This window comes from Choristoneura fumiferana, chromosome 21 (assembly GCF_025370935.1).
Source record: "Choristoneura fumiferana chromosome 21, NRCan_CFum_1, whole genome shotgun sequence".
Lineage (NCBI taxonomy): Eukaryota > Metazoa > Arthropoda > Insecta > Lepidoptera > Tortricidae > Choristoneura > Choristoneura fumiferana.
This window is the reverse complement of record NC_133492.1, coordinates 12,237,545-12,249,241: the sequence shown is the minus strand read 5'-3', so window position 1 is coordinate 12,249,241 and position 11,697 is coordinate 12,237,545. Positions and strand designations below refer to the sequence as shown.

At 35.9% G+C, this 11,697-nt stretch overlaps 1 protein-coding gene across 1 annotated transcript; it reads right to left on the bottom strand.

The window, feature by feature from the left end:
* Positions 1 to 631: 631 nt before the first annotated feature.
* On the bottom strand, positions 632 to 11,421 carry Dsor1 (mitogen-activated protein kinase kinase 1). Its single transcript, XM_074104547.1, has 8 exons — positions 10,943 to 11,421; positions 9,622 to 9,794; positions 8,956 to 9,231; positions 8,352 to 8,545; positions 7,108 to 7,272; positions 6,267 to 6,434; positions 4,763 to 4,918; positions 632 to 3,786 (listed from the first exon to the last, which is right to left on the bottom strand). The coding sequence occupies exons 1-7, from the start codon at positions 11,059 to 11,061 to the stop codon at positions 4,799 to 4,801; spliced, it is 1,215 nt and encodes a 404-aa protein (XP_073960648.1). The 5' UTR covers positions 11,062 to 11,421; the 3' UTR covers positions 632 to 3,786; positions 4,763 to 4,798.
* Between the last annotated feature and the right edge of the window lie 276 nt (positions 11,422 to 11,697).

The window sequence follows — 11,697 nt, the reverse complement described above, 5'->3', positions numbered from 1 at the left end:
TTCACGGCACTTACGGCCTTTTGTTGAGAAGCGCAATTTTTCGGCAATAACTCAAAAACGGTATATCCGATCATGATGAAACCAATTTTCGTTGAAAGTATTTATTAAGTGTTACCTTTCCATATTTTTTGCTACATTGGGAGCGATTATTTCCGGAAATCTTCACTTAATCAAAATAGTTTTTGAGAAACCTTACTATCTTTTCAAAAGAGCTGTCGAAAAAATTTTTTTTCAATTTCTGTTACGTGTGTATGGAGTGCCCCCCCTATAAATATTTATTTTTGTAATTTAACTACAAAACTAAATAGCGGAATATAATCTTTTAGTTTTCGAGTAAAATGCCTGTGACATACGGACGGACGGACAGACAGACAGACAGACGGACTTGACGAAACTATTAAGGGTTCCGTTTTTGCCATTTTGGCTCCGGAACCCTAAAAAGGGTGCTATTGTTTGTCTTTTTCGGTGTAATTAATATTTAACCAGATATTTTTTTTAAATAGCATGCAAAATTCTACCTTCTTCGTAATTTTTTATTTAGGGACAAATATGACAACGAAAATTATTGAGACCCAGGAATGTTATTTTCTCCCTGAAAATAATATTAACAGAATAAAGAGGTCGGAAATGAAACAGTTTGTAGTTTTAACGTTTATTTGTACATAGCTGTAGGTACGCCCTAACACAGAAGCTTAAAAAATCTTAGTATAATACAAAATAATAGTGTAGGTACTATACACAAATCACAATTACATTTACGTAGCGATATAAATTTAACAGTCGAAGTTGGACGCGATTTCATACGAAATAGTTGACAAAATTATAAAAATATAATAATATGTTGATTCGTTAAAATTTGTCAAAATAATATTATACTTGGCACCTATATATCAAAGTAACTGCGATCAGAAACCGCTAAAAATATTGTGTGGTATGTAAAATTATGGAAAACTAAAATGCATCTAAAATATAATGGAAAAATGCAATTAAAACGGCTTTTATCCAAAAATAAATAATACTTCTATTAGAAATAATTGGTGTTACAATTTTCTTAGAAACTAAGTTTGAAAATCTAATCCCTATACAATACAACGAACACGTATCTATCTAACAAGAATAGACTGGTTTCATGTATTATTCCAATTCAATCCATTTTTACCCGACTGCCCGAAGGAGGATTATACTATATCGTATCGATACTTTCTGTTTTTTTTTTCACAAAATACTTGGTTATTATAATACACTTTTTTACCAGCAACTTCAATGTATCATAAGATAGCCTCTCAAAGATAAAACTATAAAATTCATATAGTACTTACCTAAAATACACACCGATAGTCGAGACTAAGTTCGTTTCAAACTGTGGGTCGCGATCTTTCAAATATATGTTTCAGTGATTATAATATATGTTTTAGTGTATGTATATTTAACTGATTATTAAATGTTTGTCTTATCAACGTAATACAAATAACTAAGTGGAGGTAAGTTGCGGGTCGTCAAATATTTTTTAAACCAAGGGGGGCCAACTTAAAAATATTTTAAGTTTTGGCTCTTAACGATCACAAACTTGTTAGTGTAAAATCTATGTCGGATCGGGCACATGAAAGAACCATATAATATAACATACCTAACGTAAGCCGAACTTATTTTAAAATACAAGCTTAAAATGTCATAATTAAACAGATAAGTGAACTTTTCCAGCAATAATATTCCGCTTAAAAGTAGTAGTAGTTATAAAAGAAGCTGTACCTTACTTGTTACATTTTTAAAACAATCTAATTGAAGCGTTTGTGATACGTGTCAAACCCGACTTTTAGCATTTTACAAATAAGTGTATTTTTAATAGACAGTTTCCTAAGATATTAGGAAAACCGTGAGTAAATTTGAAAACTATCTAAAATTAACTTAAAAAAAACGAGTTGAGTGTCAAATCCTATCTACATAATAATATGTAATGTATACATAATGAATGTTTTACCATTTATATACAAACAAACATCGCGGTATCAAAAAATAATCACAACATGCGAATAGCAAAGACAATTTAAACGTTACGTGCGAAGGCATTCAAGCTAAACACTTATATCATCAAAAACAGCAAAACACATCATAAATCACAATGACACGTATAATTTTAGAACGTTTATCACAATATAATAAACTCTAAATTCAGGTTAACCTGGCAAACAAATACCGACAAGCAAAATATCAACAAGGGTATATAATTCAACAAATACACGTGCAGGGTTCAAAGTAAGCGCGAGTGATGAAAAAAGAGGCGATGGTTTGAAGCATCCACAACCCGACGCATTGAACACTACTCTACCACTATACACTGGTATGGGTATAACACATACCCGCAATAAACCTCAGGTGCTCGGAAACGGGATAAACAAACTGCAGGATTACTAAAACAAAGCGATCAATACACAAAACCAAACGTCAAAAGTGCATCACGTCAAAATTAATTAATAACGAAACTACTGTATATATTTTTTTTTTCACTTTTTTTTTTCGTGTAATGTCTACAAATGACAGTCTATTTTACAGATTATAAAAGACGGAGTTCTGCAACAGTCCCACGCGCGCGCTCCGCGCTCGTTTGAGTATTGCAGCGCTCCTTTAAATTATTCGAATAACAAGTATCAGCTGACATGAATTACGCACTTTCAGCAAAGAAAAATATGTCAAAACACTACTAACATTTTTTTCGACTTGCGACTAGTGAAATCAACTCTACTTGACCATTTATCAATTAGTTGTTTTACGCTTTGTTGTAAAACCTCGATTAGTTCGTCCACGAATGCACTATGTTTTAGTATTATAACCCCTAGCAATCGGTCGCCGCGGTACGGTACACTGCGGAACTCTCCGGAGCCTTCTCTCACTCATATAGCCCGTATATGAGTGGGAAAGCTCCAAACACTTAAAGCACCTTCGAATATTTAGTTTCCAAGTGCAGCGTAACACGTATTTTCAATAACTCCTACAAAATTTACCTTAATTAGCCAATTCTAGAAATTAAATGTTCAATTTTGACTTGTATTCGATGCCAGTTCTTCTGATGCTTACTTATACTGTTTAGGGTGATATGTTAGTTTTCGAATCAATAACATGATGTGAAATTGCCCTTTCGCTTTGACATCTGTCAGTGTTGGCGCGCTTAATTCGTCTTTGTTGATTTGACACCTGCCTCCCAAATGCCACCAAACTAAGGCTACTTGCAGGAAAAAATAGCTGCAAGGAAAATGAGTTCAGCGCTTTGGTATAACAACTTGTTTACTGTCACATCTGCGCACCTTCACTGAACATGGACTTTAAAAATAGCTATAACCAAGAAAATAAGTCACTAGGATACATCTGCATTACAGTCTGAGAATACTTTTACTAATCATTACGAGATCGAGTGAAATTTTATTAACAACGCTGTGAAGCGAGACTGGTTTCGTTCTCACTGGTTTTTTTCTGGACTGTAGTAACAGTTAAACGAGTGCGAAATCCATAGTAACTTATTATTTATGGCCGCTTTAGCTTTATTCCTGTAGTTAATCCGCGTTTGATACGAGTAGCCTCATGGCGAAATGGACACCTATGTAACCGTGGGCCGGTAGGTGTCAATAATGCCGATGTTGGAACCAGACGACGTGTCATCAAACGCAGCGATATTGGTGTGAAGTGAATAATGGTATCTAGAGTTGACATACTGCTCCGTCCGACTTCAGGGTTCCTCGGAGTCCGAGTCTTCACTGATCGTGTCGCCCGCTCTTTCTTGGGAAATGTTTTGACCTAAAACCACAGTTCAATTGGCTTTTTTAGTATTTTTGAGTTTATCAGAGTTTTAAACAGACCGTAATTGCCTGGAATAATGTAGAAAACGTTTTTGGAAACTATTGGCTTTTGTAATAAAAACAATTACTTTGCTCATACGCGACGTTGGGATAGCTAAACGTCTATGCAACACATTTATGTTCATGCAAAATTGCAAATGTCTAACATCTGGTAGAATGATGAACGGTTGTTGCTCTGAGTACGAACTCTGGTTGATTCAAACTCAAACGCGTTAGTGTAGTGTGGTGGTGATAGTTGAGTTTGTGTGATTTGTGTGAGTTCTTACAATGTGGAGGTGGAGGAGCTCGTATACCTTTACTTTCCCGAATTTGATTTGCCCGAATTTCACTTGCCATACCAACGTTTGCCATAAAAATATGTAGAACCGTGATGTTTTCAGGATTTTTTAAAATGTCATCTTATAGAATGCAGTAGGTTAGGTTAGGTTAGTTTAATATCAACTGAAGAAAATACTATTTCAGAAATAAATTACTTTATGGCAAATGAAAATTAAGGAAAACGATACATTATGGCATATGAAATTCGGGCAAATTCAGCGTTTTTGCGGCGATTTTTTTTTTCATCATTACCGTTTCGGCAATTACTATTGAAAGAAGTAATGCTCGTGGTTATTTTTTTGTCACAATTAAATACAATACCGATCCTAAATCTTGAGTGATCAACATTTTTGCAACTTCTCCTACCGTTGTGCTAATAAACGTGGGATGGTAATGACGTTTTACAGACCGGTTGAAACGCTCGAATATTCACCCATTATAAGGTTGCGGATTAGCAAAGTAATTGTTTTAGTTCATTGATATGGACCTCTGCAAAAGTACCGCCTGATTCAGTAAATTAAATGTTTAAAGTTCCGTGGCATATTAAAAGTAACTCTAAGGATTAGGATCCTTTGCAAACTTTATGCACAACTTACCCTTTTTCGCTGTTGAAATTATGCACTTCTTGCAGCTTATGAAGAAAAAGGAGACACGTTAGAATTGGGCGTGGAGGGTAGCAGGTCCATTGTTTTGCAAACCCAGCCCGCGATGTCCGCTGCGTCGGCATCCGCCGCGCGAATCCACTCATGATTCTGCAATATTGTGTACAGTCCGTAGAACGTTCTCAAAGTAAGTGTAGTAATTAATTCTCTTGACAAACAATGCGATGTCACTATGACTTTTTCTACGAAAAGGTTCCACAGTGGGTCACGCACGATTCAGTTGTTTCAAGTGTACAAATCAAATGAATAACGTTTTTCCAGGGAACGCCAAAGATCTCATACCTAATTGTCGCTACTCATACTGTAATGTTTGTTCGAATCATCCTTTGTCATAATTTTTTTCCCACTTTAAACTTAAATTTTTATGAAATTTTTAAATGGTCATCGTTAGGGTAGGTTTGTTTATAAAAATTCTGAACAATAATTGGATTCAGAGAAAAAAGAGTTATATGACAAACAATCATTTTGACAAATATTACATTCGGACCTTCAACAAGTAGGTATGCGAGCCGATATGGACCCGTTTTTATTACGTCGTAGTTTATAGGATAACTTCGTTGGATTTATCTTGCTTTCTCAATAATATTCAGCAAAATACAGTAAGCTTTTTGAGAAAGAAAGTCACGATGACGCGTGATTTTCTCAAAATTAGACATTAATGACATTGTAATAAAATCCACGGCAGGCGTCATCGTGAATGACTCTACCTATAAATACGACGACAAAACATTATTATTCACCACATCAGTAACATGTTTCAACTGTGCTTATCGTTTCGCCATATAGAAAACGAAGGAAGACATAGTAAAAAACCTAACCTAAGCAACTTAAAAAAGTTGAAAACCTCCGACATTGCCATTTCAAAGTTTGATATTTCAAAAACGTCTGGACCGTTTTAAATGAAACATAGCTAAGATCCACCGCAGGAAAACTTGCTTTCATGTATAAAACCCGCATCGAAATCGGCCATTTGCTTGAGAGCTACGATGCCATAGACAGAAAGACGACTGACATTGATGCCAAACTTATAACACCCCTCTTTTTGTGTCGGAGGTTCATAAATGTCAAAGTTGCCAAATGTCAAAAAGAATACAGCAATGGTATGGCCAAGGACTTCAATTCAATTCATTTATTTATTTGCCAATGAAGAATTACAGCATTACAGTAAAACCAATGCGCTGTAAAATTCAAATTATACTTGCAAAAAAACACAAAAAAAACATTAAAAACAAAAAAAAAGTTATTTAGGAATTCATGAGCTACTATGGAACCATTTCACAGTAAACGTCATATTGACATCGCATTAATTAACAAGGAAAGTCGTAATGACTTTTCCTTTGAAAAGGTTCCATGGTGGATCATGAATTAAAGCCTTGACCTTGTCCTTGACCATACCATACAAGATGATTTCTAAACAAACCGTATTTTGAAATCTTACCATTAAAGTCTTCAAGTCAGCTCTCTCGTCCGGATTCTTCTTGAGGCAGCGGTCAACAAAGTCCTTGAACTGGTCGGAGAAGATTCCAGAAGGCAGCTTCGGCGGTGGCTCGTTCACTATATAGTCGAGCAGCTCGAATATCGCCATCGGTCGCGGTGAATTCGGTGCCTAAAAGAAACAATGCTTTAGATCAATAAAAAAATAAGATTTGGACTTGTAGAGCCACCTTGTAAGAAGTTGACCTACAATGTGGCTCTACCAACAAAAATCGTAGGTTCAACGGGGTAGTACAAAACTCGAGTTCATGCTAATAGGGATCACAGATGCTACGAAAAATCCAGCGATCAGACTGCACCATTCGATCGGTCCGAATTATTGTAAATTCTTACGCCACACACAAGCTCTATAGCTTTATCGTATTGATTTTCATTTCAGTTCCCATGGTGACCGGGGGCAATAGCGGTTGTGGGTTTGAATTCAGACATTCCGATTTATCCCTTCGAATTTCGATTACAGTGCCATTGGACGGTACGACGGTTTAAAAAAAATCGGACAAAACTACAGTTTTCTTACACAATACGATAAATGGTGTTAAACGGTGCAGTCTGATCGTTGGGATATTTCGTAGCGTATTTAGTATCTGTATACCTTATATAATTTGTGAGAAACAACATTTCGTTACTACTGTTAAAAAAACTTGTACTTACCTCAAAATAGATAATTTTCTGAGTGAACTTTATGAACATTATATCAAGGTTCAATTTTGTTGCCATATTGATTTTAGATACGAGATTTTTTCAAAGTAGTGACGATTTTGTATTCTTCACATTAAAAAACTGACCTGTCCTGGAGAATGGTCCTCATTTTGTCCCCCAAAGATGGCCGCCAAAGTCTTAGCATCAGGCGGTGGGATGGGGTACATTCCGATCGCCATCTCCACTAGAGACAGCCCTAGTGACCAGATGTCGGACTGCACGGAGTAATGTGTGCCTTGAAGCCGCTCCGGCTGCGAAAAGGAATATAATTACATTGACTAAGTACTAGGGGATATGTATGTTTAGTCAAACCAAACACATCGTTTCATAGCTAATTCATTTCTCGATCATCACATGTAAAATAAAATCATGTTTCGAAGTTAAGTATAGTTCAAACCTAAACGAATTTTGATAAGAGACTCATAAAAACCATTGGAAGATTACATTGAATAGGCAGCAAATATTGAATTGAATTTTCTACTGCACCCACCCACTGTAACTATCTATGTAGGTGCTCACAAAAGTCCGATTATGCACTTATGAGAGCACCTAGACAAATGTATGACAGCATGCAACTGCTCATTCTAGAAATGTCTATAAAATAAAATAAAATGTCAGAGACGGAAGGTGGCTTAGATACTATGTACGCATTTGTATACAAACAAAACTAGCTGAGACAATGAAAGATTAAGAGTCCAGCTACACGCTCAATCATACTTGCGCAAATTCCAAATACCGCACGGATGGCTTGTGGACGCCATACAGTTTTTGCGCAAACGTTTGCGCATGCAAGTCGCTGCGTGTAGCCGGGCCTTAAAATACACTGACTGACGACCTCCAGTAACTGAGAGGCACCTGAAGAATATGAAATACCATCGATATGTTAACGCACACAGCAAATACTGATGTTTTTTTTTTATATTTTTTTTTGCACCTGTGTGACTATGCCAGCCTCATTGTAAGACTCGATGGCCACATTCATCAACCACTCTATTGCGATGTACAGATTATCTAGCTGCAAAGGAGTGCTTGATGAACCTGTAAACTCATACTGCATCTTTCGATACCGGACAACTCAAAATAATATTCACTGCACCATTGAACAGGTCCAAATCACTCAAATACCTCTCACGGCTATCCTTAGTCAATACACGCTCCTCCAAAAAATGTACTAAGTCCTCAATCTTATTACAATCCGTGCAAATTGGAGATTGAAATACTTTCACCATATTTAAAAATTTATTCAATGGAACATGATCTGACCGCACTCGAAACGCCCACACAAATAGTAATGTTCAATCATAACAAAGAAAATGAAGCATGAACTCACCGACATGTAGCTCCGGGTGCCAACAAATGAGTTGGCCATGGAGTCAATTAGTTGCCCAGAGACGCCAAAGTCGCAAATCTTGATTTCGCCGTTGCTGTTGACGAGAATGTTGGATGGTTTCACGTCGCGGTGCATGATCGCATGCTTGTCCCGTAAATAGCTGAGCCCTTTCAGCACTGCTGATGTTATGGTTCCTGAAAAAATAATATTATGTTTACAATATTAATGAAATAAGGCATGAGCGCAATTCAGCAGTGCAGTCTCTTGTATTTTGTTTGTAAGCTTTTGTCTACATGTGCAACTTTAAGCCCAGTTTACACTTGCTAGAAAAATGGTGCAAGTTGTATTACATTTTGCATTACAAGGTCTTAAAATAGGTCAATCATTTGCAGCATTGGAATGTTACTTGGATGATTTTTCTGTAGGTCTAAACTGGGCTTTAAATTCGCAAATAAATTGCACAAAAGGTACTACATAGCACATTGCAGTGCTCAATCAATTATTTTAAACTCGCTAGCTGTATGATCTATGCTACTGTAATTAATTAATTTGATCTTTACATGGTTTTTTACTCAGTCATTGTATAGTTATTTTAAAAATGTACCTAAAATGGACTCTGGAATTCTGCCAGCTTTTTTCAGAATAAGGTCTAATGATCCCCCATCCATGTATTCCATGCAGATGGAAATTTCTCCATCACTATAGAATGCCCCGTAGAATCCCACTATATGGGTAAAGTTGCATTCATGGAGAACTTTAAGTTCCCTTATGATTTGCTTCTTGATAGCTGGCTTTACTTCGAGGTGAATAAGTTTCCGAGCCATAATCAATCCAGTTGACTTGTGACGGACTTTCATGACCACACCGCCATTACCCTGGCCTGTAAAACAGTTGAAAAATAATATTGGTTTGAAATTTCACCATGACTTTCTCTCTCTTTAATTTTTCACAAACAGTTTCCATGTGTAAAAAAGACATGTTTGCTGTCAATCTATATTTATTATTATTAAAAGAATTTTTGGTTAATTAAACAAGCTGTTTTTGCTGACTGCACCTGCATTGTCATATCATCATTATGTTTGGATGCAGATCAAAATCAGCCTGCAAGATTGAAAGCAAATAAATAAATATGGTGAAGCTAGAAAAAGCTTGGCTGTTACAAAAAAAAATACATAGAAAAGGCCTGTAAAAAGGGTTTTTTTCTGTCAAAAGTACTTTTAACAAGAGACTGATAATGATATGACAAGACTGATATTAAGAAAAAAATTACCCAGCTCCCCAAGCTTTTCAAAGTCATCATCACTCAACTCTCCAATTTTTTCTTTCTGACAGAGGAAAACTTCTATCCGGCGTCGCTGGGTGTCATCCATCTCGATTTGCTCAAGGCGCTCCGTCAACACCTCTATGCTGCTTTTGGATTTCCCAGCAAGCCCTGTCAGCCGCCTGCAAATGATACAATACAATGACTCTCTATTGTACACCACAATAGGCCAATAGCACTAGCATTTATGTTGTCACAGGGTGTTGTATATTTTTATATAAATTATAGCTTTAATATAACTGTTCATACATGTCATACTCAAAACCATTCTGTATGTACCTGTAAGACTATATCTAAGGTTGAATGTACTACATGTACCTTAAGGGAATGCAAAGTGAGGCTAACTAAATGGTTAAAAACTAAAAATTATAATGAGATTGAAAATGTAAATAAAATAAATAATACTATGTAATTATCGTTGTAACACACACTCACCTCACACACTCACACTCACACACACAAACTATCCGTCTCCACGTTGTATGTACATTGTAGATATGTATGAGAACTCCAAAATATATTTGAAAACTAGCTACCAAACTGATAAATAATATTTATAATACATAACTATCATCTCAGCCTATATAACATCCCACAGCTGGGCACAAGCCTAGGGTCTAGTTCCCACACAAGCCCTGTATTTCTTGTGCAGATTTGAAACTAAATACATAACTAGAAACATTTTTTTTTTTTTTTTATTGTATAACTGTTTTTAATAAATTATTATTGTATTAGTTACTTATTAGTTTGTGACAATAAATAAATGTGAAAGTACTAGAAACATGTATTTCGCAATACATTTTTCAGACTTCTTTACAAACTGCATCTCTTTCACTCACACTTCCTCAATGAATCACTACAAACAGACATATGACACAAATTTCAACAAACTATGACCAGTGTTATTGATATCACTGTTATGATTATGAAAGAATGAAGGAAATGACATACAATTATTTAAAACTCACATAACAATTACCACTTTTATACCATCATAAAATGCTCATCTATGTACAAGTGTAATAAGCTAATAAGTAAATTTATGATGTTGTTGATCCATTATTGCAGATAATTATTTTATTTTACATGCATAATAATAAAGCCTTATGCCATTAACCTTATTGACCATGAACTTGATAAGAGATCAAATTAGTTGATAATAGATCAATAACTGCAAGATGAGCTTTCAAATTTAATGATTTTCAAATACGCCGTTAATAACTCCGTATCATAATAAACAATTTCCATACTAAGTTACGATGTTACTTACTCGGTTGCTGTAGCTGACTTCAGTTGAGGAGTCATATTCGACGGAGTAGCCGCAGGGGCAGTGTCGATGGACCCCGGTGGGAGGGTCAGATTCAACTTATTTTTCGACATTTTACTCATTTTGAAACACTATTTATTCACGTCATTTAAGTGTCTGATAGCCGGCGGCACTTGCACTTAACTTACACGGCGAAAACCATGGAAACTGGCGAAAACACTTGTGAATAAAATATGAAAAGCACAGTGCGCTGCAAGTAGGGGATTGACTACGATTCTTCTCTTCGTTATTTCGTTCGTTGTTCGTTCGTTCACAGTCGATTAAAAAAACTAACTCCCTTAGTTTAGTCACCTGCAGGGCTACTATGAAACTCTAAACTCGAAGTTCGTATCGTGCCGTCTCTCTCGCTCTCGTATTAAATAGTTTGTGTCAGAGAGACCGCACGACACGAACTTCGAGTTTCGAGTTTCATAGTAGCCCTGCTGTCGCGCGCATGGTTTGGTCCAAGTTTGGGTCTATCCAAGTCCAATTTACAGAGAGCTACTGCTTTGCTTAGTTACAATGTCCGGTTATTTATCACTTCATATGTAATGTAACTCTTGTTAGAGTGAGACAGAGAGTTTTTATTAATATTCTTACCTCATAACGGACCAAACTAATCGCAATCGTTAATCAAGATTAAAGAAATTGATTCACCAAAAAAAGTTTATAATTTAGACTAGAAAGTCTAAATATTTCGTTCATAAATAATGAAAAAA